The sequence below is a fragment of the Rhinopithecus roxellana genome, chromosome 12 (assembly GCF_007565055.1).
Source record: "Rhinopithecus roxellana isolate Shanxi Qingling chromosome 12, ASM756505v1, whole genome shotgun sequence".
NCBI lineage: Eukaryota > Metazoa > Chordata > Mammalia > Primates > Cercopithecidae > Rhinopithecus > Rhinopithecus roxellana.
In genome coordinates this window covers 108,212,713-108,223,288 of record NC_044560.1, presented here as the reverse complement: position 1 = coordinate 108,223,288, position 10,576 = coordinate 108,212,713, and the positions used below count along the sequence as shown (strand labels likewise).

The 10,576-nt window shown below is 54.0% G+C and overlaps 1 protein-coding gene across 1 annotated transcript in view; it reads left to right on the top strand.

Annotated features, from left to right (window-relative positions):
- The window catches only part of CCDC114 (coiled-coil domain containing 114), a 29,268-nt gene extending 18,909 nt beyond the window's left edge, over positions 1-10,359 (top strand). Inside the window, exons 6-14 of the mRNA XM_010368666.2 lie at positions 4,689-4,756; positions 5,831-6,018; positions 6,150-6,284; positions 6,840-6,922; positions 7,077-7,245; positions 8,480-8,643; positions 8,723-8,820; positions 9,155-9,233; positions 9,305-10,359. Of these exons, the coding sequence (XP_010366968.2) occupies positions 4,689-4,756; positions 5,831-6,018; positions 6,150-6,284; positions 6,840-6,922; positions 7,077-7,245; positions 8,480-8,643; positions 8,723-8,820; positions 9,155-9,233; positions 9,305-9,847 (1,527 nt within the window). The 3' untranslated portion in view covers positions 9,848-10,359. The remainder of the gene's footprint in view (positions 1-4,688; positions 4,757-5,830; positions 6,019-6,149; positions 6,285-6,839; positions 6,923-7,076; positions 7,246-8,479; positions 8,644-8,722; positions 8,821-9,154; positions 9,234-9,304) is intronic.
- Positions 10,360-10,576: the final 217 nt, after the last annotated feature.

Below are 10,576 nucleotides of genomic sequence, written 5' to 3'. Positions count from 1 at the left end.
TCTCTCTCTCTCTCTCTTTCTCTCTCTCTCTCTCTCTCTCTCTCTCTCTTTCTCTCTCTCTCTCTCTCTCTCTCTCTCCTTTGTCTTTCTCTTTCTCCTCACTTTTCTTTCTTTTTGATAGAGTCTTACTCTGTCACCCAGACTGGAGCACAGTGAGGTGATCTGGGCTTACTGCAGCCTGTGCCTCCCAGATTCAAGCAATTCTCCTGCACCAGCCTCCTGAGGACCTGGGACTACAGGCGTGCACCACCACGCCTAGCTAATTAAAACGATTTTTCTTTTTCTTTTTTTTGAGACGGAGTCTCGCTCTGTCGCGCAGGCTGGAGTGCAGTGGTGTGATCTCAGCTCACTGCAAGCTCTGCCTCCCGGGTTCACGCCATTCTCCTGCCTCAGCCTCCCGAGTAGCTGGGACTACAGGTGCCCACCACCACGCCCGGCTAATTTTTTGTATTTTTAGTAGAGACGGGGTTTCACCATGTTAGCCAGGATGGTCTCGATCTCCTGACCTCGTGATCTGCCTGCCTCGGCCTCCCAAAGTGCTGGGATTACAGGTGTGAGCCACTGCGCCTGACCGATTTTTTTTTGGTAGGGACAGGGTTTCACCATGTTGCCCAGGCTGGTCTTGAACTCTGGAGCTCAGGCAGTTCTCCTGCCTCAGCCTCCCAAAGTGCTGGGATTAGAGGCGTGAGCCACTGCGTCTGGTCTTGACTTTCATTTTGAAATAATTTCAAGTTACAGACAAGGTGTGAGAATTGTACAAATAACTCCTATATATCTTTCACTAAGTTTGATAATTTGCCACATTTATTCTCTTTCTTCCCCACTCTTACTATTTGTGTGTGTAATTATTGTTTTGCTGAAAATAATTTATTATCCTGATTGCTGAACTGTTTGACAACATGTTGTAGACATTATGCTCCTAAGTACTTCAGTGAGCATTTCCTAAGAAAAATGCCATTTACTTAGTGCTGTTATCCAAGTCAGGGACATTAGCATTGTTAGAATTCTAAATAGTCCATATTTCAAGGCACTGATTGTCCCAATGATGTCCTTTACAGTGAACTTGACTTTCCTACTCTAGGCTCCGGTCCAGAATCCCACGTTGCATTTGGTTGTTGTGGCTCTGTTCATCTGGGTCAGTCCCTTGGGCTTTTTTGTTCTCCATGACGTTGACGTTTTGGAAGCATCCAGGCTGGTTGTGTTGTGCAATGTCCCCTGACACGGGTTTATCTGGTCTTTTTTTTTTTTTTTAGATGAAGTTTCACTCTTGTCGCCCAGCCTGGAGTGCAATGGTGCAATCTTGGCTCACTGCGACCTCCACCTCCCGGGTTCAAGTAATTCTCCTGCCTCAGCCTCCTGAGTAGCTGGGATTACAGGCATGCACCACCATGCCTGGTTAATTTTGTATTTTTAGTAGAGACAGGATTTCTCCATGTTGGTCAGGCTGGTCTCGAACTCCTGACCTCAGGTGATCCGCCCGCCTCAGCCTCCCAGAGTTCTGGGATTACAGGTGTGAGTCACTGCGCCAGGCCGGTTTCTCTGATCTTTCTTCATTATTAGACTTGGTGTCTGCACTTTGGGGGACTGTCACAGCAGTGATAGTGTGTCCTTCCTGTGCAGGATCTCAGGAGGCGCCTGATGTCAGCTTGTCCCATGACTTAGTGATGTTGTCTTTGGTCACTTGGCTAGCCAGGTTTTTGCAATGGAGAGTTTTCCCTTTCATAGTGAATATGTGGTCTGTGGGGAGATTCTCTGAGAGTGTGTAAATATCTTGTCCCCTGACACACCTTCACTCAATCATTTTGTTATGGGATTTTTAGGGCATCACTTTTCTGGCTGGAAACCTCCTCGGCCAGTGGTGCCTTTGCCCGAGTTCTTGTCCTGCGTCCAGGAAGAAGGAGGAAGGCAGACAAGTGGAGAGGAGCAAGATGAAGAGGAGCTTTATGGAGTGTTAAGACAGCTCAGAGGAGACCTGCAGGGGACAGCTCAGAGGAGACCTGCAGGGGACAGCTCAGAGGAGACCTGCAGGGGGCAGCTCCTCTGTAGGCAGGTGGTCTTGTCCAGTGTTCAGCTATCAGCCATGAGGAGGCCCTGGAGAGGGTGGTTTCTCTCTGCAGGCAGGTTGTTCAGATGTCTCTGCAGGCCTCTGAAGCTCTCAGCAGAGAGGGTAGCTCCATGGGCGGCCATGGGCAGGCCTGGAGGCGACTCTGCAGGTTGCAGTACTGGCAACCTGGCCCCCAGCTGTCAGGCCCTCCCTGGCCTAAAGGAGGGACCTTACCGGGGACCTGCCCTCTTCTGCCCAGGAATGTGTCTGCCTCCTGCTGCCATTCATGGCACTGGGCTGGACCCCAACCCCTCTCTGAGATCAGAGTGGGTGCAAGAGAGGAGAGAGGCCAAGCAGCAAGAGCAGACGCCTCTGAGCCTGCAGGGATCGGGGGTGCTTTCCTGGGCCCCTGAGGGTGCAGGCTGCAGAGAACTTCAGAGATGCCTAGGTCCTGTGGTTGGGAGGGTGGCCGCAGCGGCGCTCTGGGAGCTCCCACCCTGCCAACTCGGAAGGGGCAGGACCCTCGCTTGTCCCCGGCTGCTGCCTGCTCCCTGGAGTGGGAGGCCCGGGTCTGTAGCTGCGGGTTGGGTGGCTGCAACTGCACCCAGGAGGGCAGACCCTGCCTGCTCCTGACCCCCTGCAGGAGCACAGAGAGGCTCAGATCCACAGCAGCAGTTTGGGCAGCTGTCGCCCCGCCCAGGAGGGCGGGGATCCTGCCTGCTCCGTGGAGCAGAAGGCCTGGGTCTGCAACTGTGGTTCGGATGGCTGCAGCTGCATTCAGGGAGCTCCCACCCCAAGTCAGAAGGGGCAGAGCTCCCACCGGCTGCGTGGAGTGTGCAACCCCAGCCAGCAGCTACTGCCATCAATTTTAGCATCCATGAATGATTCTTCCCTGAACGGTTATTACTGTAATGGCTGCAAAAGAGTGATTTAAAAAAACTCTATCATTTCTCCCACATTTATAAGATGGCATTTTCCTTAAGGAAACACTTCTCAGCCAGGTGCGGTGGCTCATGCCTGTAATTCCAGCACTTTGGGAGGCTGAGGCAGGCAGATCACCTGAAGTCAGGAGTTTGAGACCAGTCTGGCTAACATGGTGAAACCCCATTTCTACTAAAAATACAAAAAAGTAGCCGGGCGTGGTGGCATGCACCTGTAATCCCAGCTACTTGGGAGGCTGAGGCAGGAGAATCACTTGACCAGGGAGCTGGAGGTTGCAGCGAGCCAAGATTGCGCCATTGCACTCCAGCTTGGGCAATAAGAGTGAAACTCCATCTCAAAAAAAAAAAAAAAAGGAAAAACTTCTGTTTCTCCTTGTCGGTGAGCATGAGTGCATTCTGACTTTATAGATGATAATCCGTAACTGCCGTTCGTTTTAATGTTCAAATTGCCCCAGATTTGGTTGGGGGTGCCCCTTCAAGCTGACTTCTGTGACCTTTGGACACACCCCATCACTTTTCGGGAGTACTTCCTCACTTTCTGGCACAGGAAGATAGCCTAGGTAATCTGGACCTTGTTCTGCCCCATCCCTGGGGTTGGCCATTGTTCTGAGGAGTCCCGATTCTTTCTAGGGAAGAGTAGGTGTTGAGGCACTAAGAGACTTCGTTGCTACTTGGGTGTCATTGCTTTGAGGCCCTTTCTCTGGAGAGAGCTAGGAAGCACACATATTTTATATGTTTTAAAATTCTATTTATTTTTTGTAGAGATGGGGTCTTACTATGTTGTCCAGGCTGCTCCCAAACTCTCGGGCTCAAGTGACTCTCCTGCCTTGGTCTCACAAAGTGTTGGGATTACAGGCATGAGCCACTGTGCCTGGCTGACATATTTTACAATAGTGAGTTCACGTTGATACTTCTGATTCCATTCCAGTACCACCAGGTTTTTCCTGAGCATTCCTCATTTCATCTTTCTTTTCTGAGACAGAGTCTCGCTCTTGTTGCCCAGGCTAGAGTGCAATGGCACGATCTTGGCTCACTGTAACCTCCGCCTACTGAGTTCAAGTGATTCTCCTGCCTCAGCCTCCTGAGTAGCTGGGATTACAGGCATGCGCCACCACGCCTGGTTAATTTTGTATTTTTAATAGAGATGGAGTTTCTCTATGTTGGCCAGGCTGGTCTCAAACTCCTGACCTCAGGTGATCTGCCCGCCTCGTCCTCCCAAAGTGCTGGGATTATGGGCGTGAGCCACCGCACCTGGCCCTGTTAGTATTTTTAAATACAGTTAAGTTCACTTGTTTCCATTTGCATTCAGTTTTAGTTTTCTCTCCTCTCTTTATTGATTTAATTTCCTTTATGAATATGTAAAACATTAACAAGGTTCTCAAATCAAAACTATTCTAAAAGGTCTTCTAGAGAAATGTCATTTGCTCTCCATCTCCCCCACCTCATTTCCACCCAGCCCCCGTAGGTTACTAAATATTTTGTTAGTTTGTGGTTATCTACAGAAAGAGCCTTTTGATCCAGCTTATCAGTTTGTCTCATACCTCTTTAAAATCCCTTTCATGGGCAGTCACTAATGAGGAGGGTCCACATTTGGAAGGTTCAAGAGCTTTACTCCTTATTGGAGAAGCATGGGGCCAAAAGGAAAGACTTTGAGCAATGAGGTTGTAAGAAGTGGCACTGATTTTTTTCTCCTCCCCCCACAGGAGATCCACCGCCTGCAGCACCTGGTCAGCACCCTTATCCTCTCCTCCACCGCTGCCTACGCCGTCAGGTAGGGACTGCGGGTATCCCGGGGTTGTGGGACCCAGATGACTCAGGACATACTTTTCCATAAGGCAGTGGTAGGAAGGTTCAGGGCTCATGAAACAGACGTCAGAAGCTATTTTTTCCCCCATAATATCCCCCTTTTCTCTCTCTCCCCCACCAGTTCCCCACCTCCACTCTCAAGGTCCTGTTCTTTTTTTTTTTTTTTTTTTGAGACAGAGTCTGGCTCTGTCACCCAGGCTATAGTGCAGTGGTATGATCTCGGCTCACTGCAACCTCCACCTCCCAGGTTCAAGCTATTCTCCTGCCTCAGCTTCCCAAGTAGCTTGGATTACAGGTGCTCAGCACTACACCTGGCTGATTTTTCAGCCAAGATGGTTTCACCATCTTGACCAGGCGGGTCTTGAACTCCTGAGCTCATGATCTACCTGCCTCTGCCTCCATAAGGCAGAGTTTACATAGAGAGAGACAGTACACTCTGAAGGATGAGGAGAGCAGGCTGCTGAAAGAACGTGAGCCAGCAGCACACCGAGAGTTTTGTGTTGGGTTTTTAATATGATGTCGGATTCTTTTGAAGTTCTTGCTTCCGTCTTTTTTTTTTTTTTGAGACAGTTTTACTCTTGCCACCCAGGCTGGAGGGCAGTGGTCCAATCTCGGCTTACTGCAATCTTCACCTCCCAGGTTCAAGTGATTCTCTTGCCTCAGCCTCCTGAGTAGTTGGGATTACAGGCATGCACCACCAGGTCTGGCTAATTTTTGTGTTTTTAGTAGAGATGGGGTTTCACCATGTTGGCCAGGCTGGTCTCAAACTCCTGACCACAGGTGATCCTCCTGCCTCCCAGAGTGCTGGGATTATAGACTGAGTCACCGTGCCCAGCCAGTTCTCTGCTTTTTGTGACCACAGGATAACTGCAACCTGATTCAGCCCCATTCCTGTGACCCCAGGCTGGCCCTGCTCATCTGGGACACCAGCTGACTCCATCCCACCCCCACAACCTCTGGCTGACCCTGCCCATCCCCAGGACCCCAGGCCAACCCCAGCCCAGCCTCCAGTCATCCTGACCCCGGCTGACCCCCCCAGGGAGGAGGCGAAGGCCAAGATGGGCTTGCTGCGGGAGCGCGCGGAGAAGGAGGAGGCCCAGAGTGAGACGGAGGCGCAGGTCCTGCAGCGGCAGATATCACACCTGGAGCAGCTGCACCGCTTCCTCAAGCTCAAAAACAACGACCGGCAGCCGGATCCCGATGTCCTGGAGAAGCGTGAAAAGCAGGGTGAGGCCAGGGCTGCCGCCTTTGCATCTCGAGGGCCTGGCCGCCCCGGGACACCTGCAGCGCACGCACCCAGGAGGTCTCTGTGCTGGAGGCCACCCGGGAGGCCGACCTGCTGTTCTCTCTTCCCCCAGCCCGGGAGGTGGCCGAGGGCGTCCGGAAGACCTCCCAGGAGAGGCTGGTGCTTCGCTACGAGGACGCCCTGAATAAGCTGTCCCAGCTGATGGGGGAGAGCGACCCCGACCTGTTGGTGCAGAAGTATCTGGAGAGTGAGTGGGGCCCTGGGTGGAGGGAGGAGGCCCAGGGGCCCCGGCACCCCTGAGTCCAGTGCAGGCTGGCTTCAGCTCTGGCTCTGGGGACTCCTCCACGTGCACTGGAGGAACAAGGTGTCAGGCCTGGGACCCACCACCCACGTCCACTGGTGTCTTACTGTAGCCCTGTCTCTGCCCCTCCCCATCCCCTCCTCACTCCTGGGCCTGGAGTCACTCTCCACATCCTTCCCTCAACCCCGTCCCTCTCTGTTTCTCTCCTTACCCATATCTACCGTTCTCCCTGCCTGTATCTCCCCATCTCCCTTGCTATTACCGAGTCTCTCTGGCTTTCCCTCTCTGCCTTGCTATGTATTTCTGTGTCCCCCCTGTCGTATCTTCCCACGCCTCTTGGTCTCTGTGATTCCTCTCTGTTCATCTCTCTGCCTTGGTCTCTGTGTGGCCTTCCTCATCCTCACTTTCTCTGGCCTTCTGTGTGCCTGTCTGTCTCTGTTCTCTCTGTATCTGTGTCTCTGTCTCCCTCTCTCTGGGACCCGCCTTGCCCAACTTTCCCAGTCGAGGAGCGCAACTTTGCTGAGTTCAACTTCATCAATGAGCAGAACTTGGAGCTGGAGCATGTGCAGGAAGAGATCAAGGAGGTGAGTGAGGCCTGCCCTCTCCATCTCCTCCTCTTCTCCCTGCCTCCCTGCTACCTCCCCTCCCTCAGCCCCCCTCCTGCCTCTTCTTCCCAGCTCCACACCCCCCAACTCCCAAGGCTGACATCTGGCCCAGCCTTCAGCCCTGTCCCCACAGATGCAGGAGGCTTTGGTGAGTGCACGTGCCAGCAAGGATGACCGGCATTTGCTGCAGGAGCAGCAGCAGAATGCATTGCAGCAGCGCATGGACAAGGTGCGCTCGGAGGCTGAGTGCCTTGAGGCCCGCTTCCAGGATGTGCGGGGACAGCTGGAGAAGCTCAAGGCTGGTGAGCACCCACAGGCACCCCCTCCAAAGCCTGGCTTCTCCACTTGGAAGGACACCATTAGCCTGTGGGGCTTGGAGGCATTGCATGGACAACCTGGTTCACTTGCTTATCGGTTGCTCCATATCTGTCCATCTTTCCAACCAGGGTCTATCCCTCCAACTGTCTCATGTCCATCTATCCATCCAGCATCTGTCCCTCCAGCTGTCCTACACCCATCCATCCATCCATCCATCCACCCATCCATCAGTGCATCCATCCATCCATCTAGGGTTGATCTCTCCAACTGTCCCATATCCATCCATCCATCCATCCAGAGACTGTCCCTCCAACTGTCCTATATCCATCATCCATCCGGGATTTATTCCCTCATTTATTCTATATCTTTCTCTCCATCCAGGGTCTATTCCTCCATCCAGGGTCTATCCCTCCATCTGTCCCATATCCATCTATCTATCCAGGGTCTATTCCTTCATCTGTCCTATATCTATCTATCCATCCAGGGTCTACCCCTCCATCTGTCCTATATCTATCCATCCATCCATCCATCCATCCATCCATCCATCCATCCATCCAGGGTCTATCCCTCCATCTGTCCCATATCCATCTATCTATCCAGGGTCTGTTCCTTCATCTGTTCTATATCTATCTATCCATCCAGGATCTACCCCTCCATCTGTCCTGTATCCATCCATCCATCCATCCATCCATCCATCCATCCATCCATCCATCCAGGGTCTATCCCTTCAACTGTCCTGTATCCATCATTCATCCAGGATCTATTCCTTCATCTGTCCTATATCTATCTCTCCATCCAGGGTCTATCCCTCCATCTGTCCCATATCCATCTATCTATCCAGGGTCTATTCCTTCATCTGTCCCATATCTATCTATCCATCCAGGGTCTACCCCTCCATCTGTCCTATATCCATCTGTCCGTCCATCCATCCATCCATCTATCCATCCATCCATCCAGGATCTATTCCTCCAACTGTCCCATGTCCATCCATCCATGCAGGCGTCGTATCTTCCCACGCCTCTTGGTCTCTGTGATTCCTCTCTGTTCATCTCTCTGCCTTGGTCTCTGTGTGGCCTTCCTCATCCTCACTTTCTCTGGCCTTCTGTGTGCCTCTCTGTCTCTGTTCTCTCTGTATCTGTGTCTCTGTCCTGAGTGGGAAGAGGGCTAGTACCCAGCTGGCGGTGCCAGATCCCTGACAGCTGGCCCTCCATGATGCAGATATCCAGCTCCTCTTCACCAAGGCCCATTGCGACAGCAGCATGATCGATGACCTCCTTGGGGTCAAGACCGGCATGGCAGACCGGGACATGGGCCTCTTCCTGAGCCTCATCGAGAAGCGGCTGGTGGAGCTCCTGACAGTGCAGGCCTTCCTGGATGCCCAGGTGGGAGGCGGCAGGGAGCCGGGATGGGAGGCAGGTCTCAGGGGTGGCCCAGCTGACCACAGGCTTCCACACTCTCCAGAGCCTCACCTCCCTGGCCGACGCTGCCCTTCTGGCGCTGGGCCAGAGCCTGGAGGACCTTCCGAAGAAGATGGCCCCACTTCAGCCCCCTGACAATCTGTGAGGCGCAGGGCAGGAGGGACACAGAGGGGACGGGGCTTCCATGGGGGCAGAGGGAACACACAGGATAGAGGGTTTTGGGGGGCTTTTGGGGACTGACTGCTGGATGTGGCCCTGGGGGTTTAGAATATGAGGTGTGTGCTTTGAGACAGCCAGAAGGAGTAGGGGCTTGGCACCTTTGTGTGGGAAGAGGGGGCCCCGGGTACCCCAGAAGGGGAGGGCACTCAGGGCTGGTGGGAGAATGACTGAGGTTCCCAGGGTTTCGCAGGAAGGGCCACTGGCCTTTTTGAGGGCTGAGAGTCTAGTCTTTTCCGGTTTTCCTTCCCCTCCCCAGAGAAGACCCCCCAGGTTTTGAGGCCAGCGATGACTACCCCATGAGCAGGGAGGAGCTGCTGAGCCAAGTGGAGAAGCTGGTGAGATTGGGGCCCTCAGGGGTGGGGCCAGGCCTCCGTGTGCGTCCAGGCCCAGCTCACCTTCCCTGCAGGTGGAGCTCCAGGAGCAGGCAGAGGCGCAGCGCCAGAAGGACCTGGCCGACGCCGCCACGAAGCTGGACGGCACCCTGAGCGCGGACCTGGCCAGCACCCAGAGGGCCGGCTCCAGTACCGTCCTGGTGCCCACCAGGGAACCCCGTGCCATCCCCGGGTCCATCTTGAGCCACAAGACTAGCAGAGACCGTGACTCTCTTGGCCGCGTCACTTTTGGCCCCCTCAAATCCAGCCCGGGGCATTTGCCTAGCCACGTCACGCACGGTGACCCCAACACTGGCCACGTGACCTTCGGCTCCACCAGTGCCTCGAGTGGGGGCCATGTGACCTTCAGAACTGTCAGCACCAGCAGCTACCTGGGCTCCACTGGATACGCGGGGTCCAGCAGGGGCGGAGAAAACACAGAGGGTGGCGTGGAGAGCGGAGGCACAGCGTCTGATTCCAGCGGAGGCCCCGGGTCCAGCAGAGGCCACATCTCCAGCACCGGCCCTGCCTCCAGCACTGGCCCCGGCTCCTCCACCAGCAAAGACTCCCGGGGCTGACACGAGGGGCACGCAGCCCCCAGCCTGCCCTGGCTCTCTGTAGGGGTCTTTTTTTGTGTCTCTTCTTCCCTGTTTGCCTTGTGGGTCCCTGTCTTTTTCTCCCAGTCCCAGGCCTCTGTCTTTTTGCCCCTCTTAACTGTTTTCATCTGCCCTTCATCATCACCTCACCTCTGTCTCCTAGTTCCTTTCTCTCTGCTCCTGACCCTGCTTTTCCCTCTGCCTCCCGATCTCCTGTTCTCTTGGCTTCCCAGTCAGTGTCGGTCCTTCTAGTCTCCATATCTGCCCCTTCCGTGTCTGCTGAGCCCTGACCCCCTGTGGATTCCCCACCTTCTGTTGCTGGCTCACTCTCCTCGTCTCCATCTCCCAGGTTCTCCATATATCCTGTGTCCTCTCTCTGTAGCTCCTCACTCCCCAAGAGCCCTCTAGTGCTGACAGGCATGGGAGAAGTCAGGGCGAAGATGCCAGGTTCAGCATGGGAAAATGGGACTGTGGAAATAAAGCCTATGTGTGGAGAGCTGGCTTCAGGCATGGCTGCTTCCTCTACCTCCGGCCTGGGGGTAATCTGTGACCCTGTCCCGATTCCCTGCCATTCATTCATTCACTCACTCACTCATTCAGCATTCTTATTTATTTATTGAGATGAAATTTCCCTCTTGTTGCCCAGGCTGGAGTGCAGTGTCATGATCTCAGCTCACTGCAACCTCTGCCTCCCAGGTTCACGCCATTCTC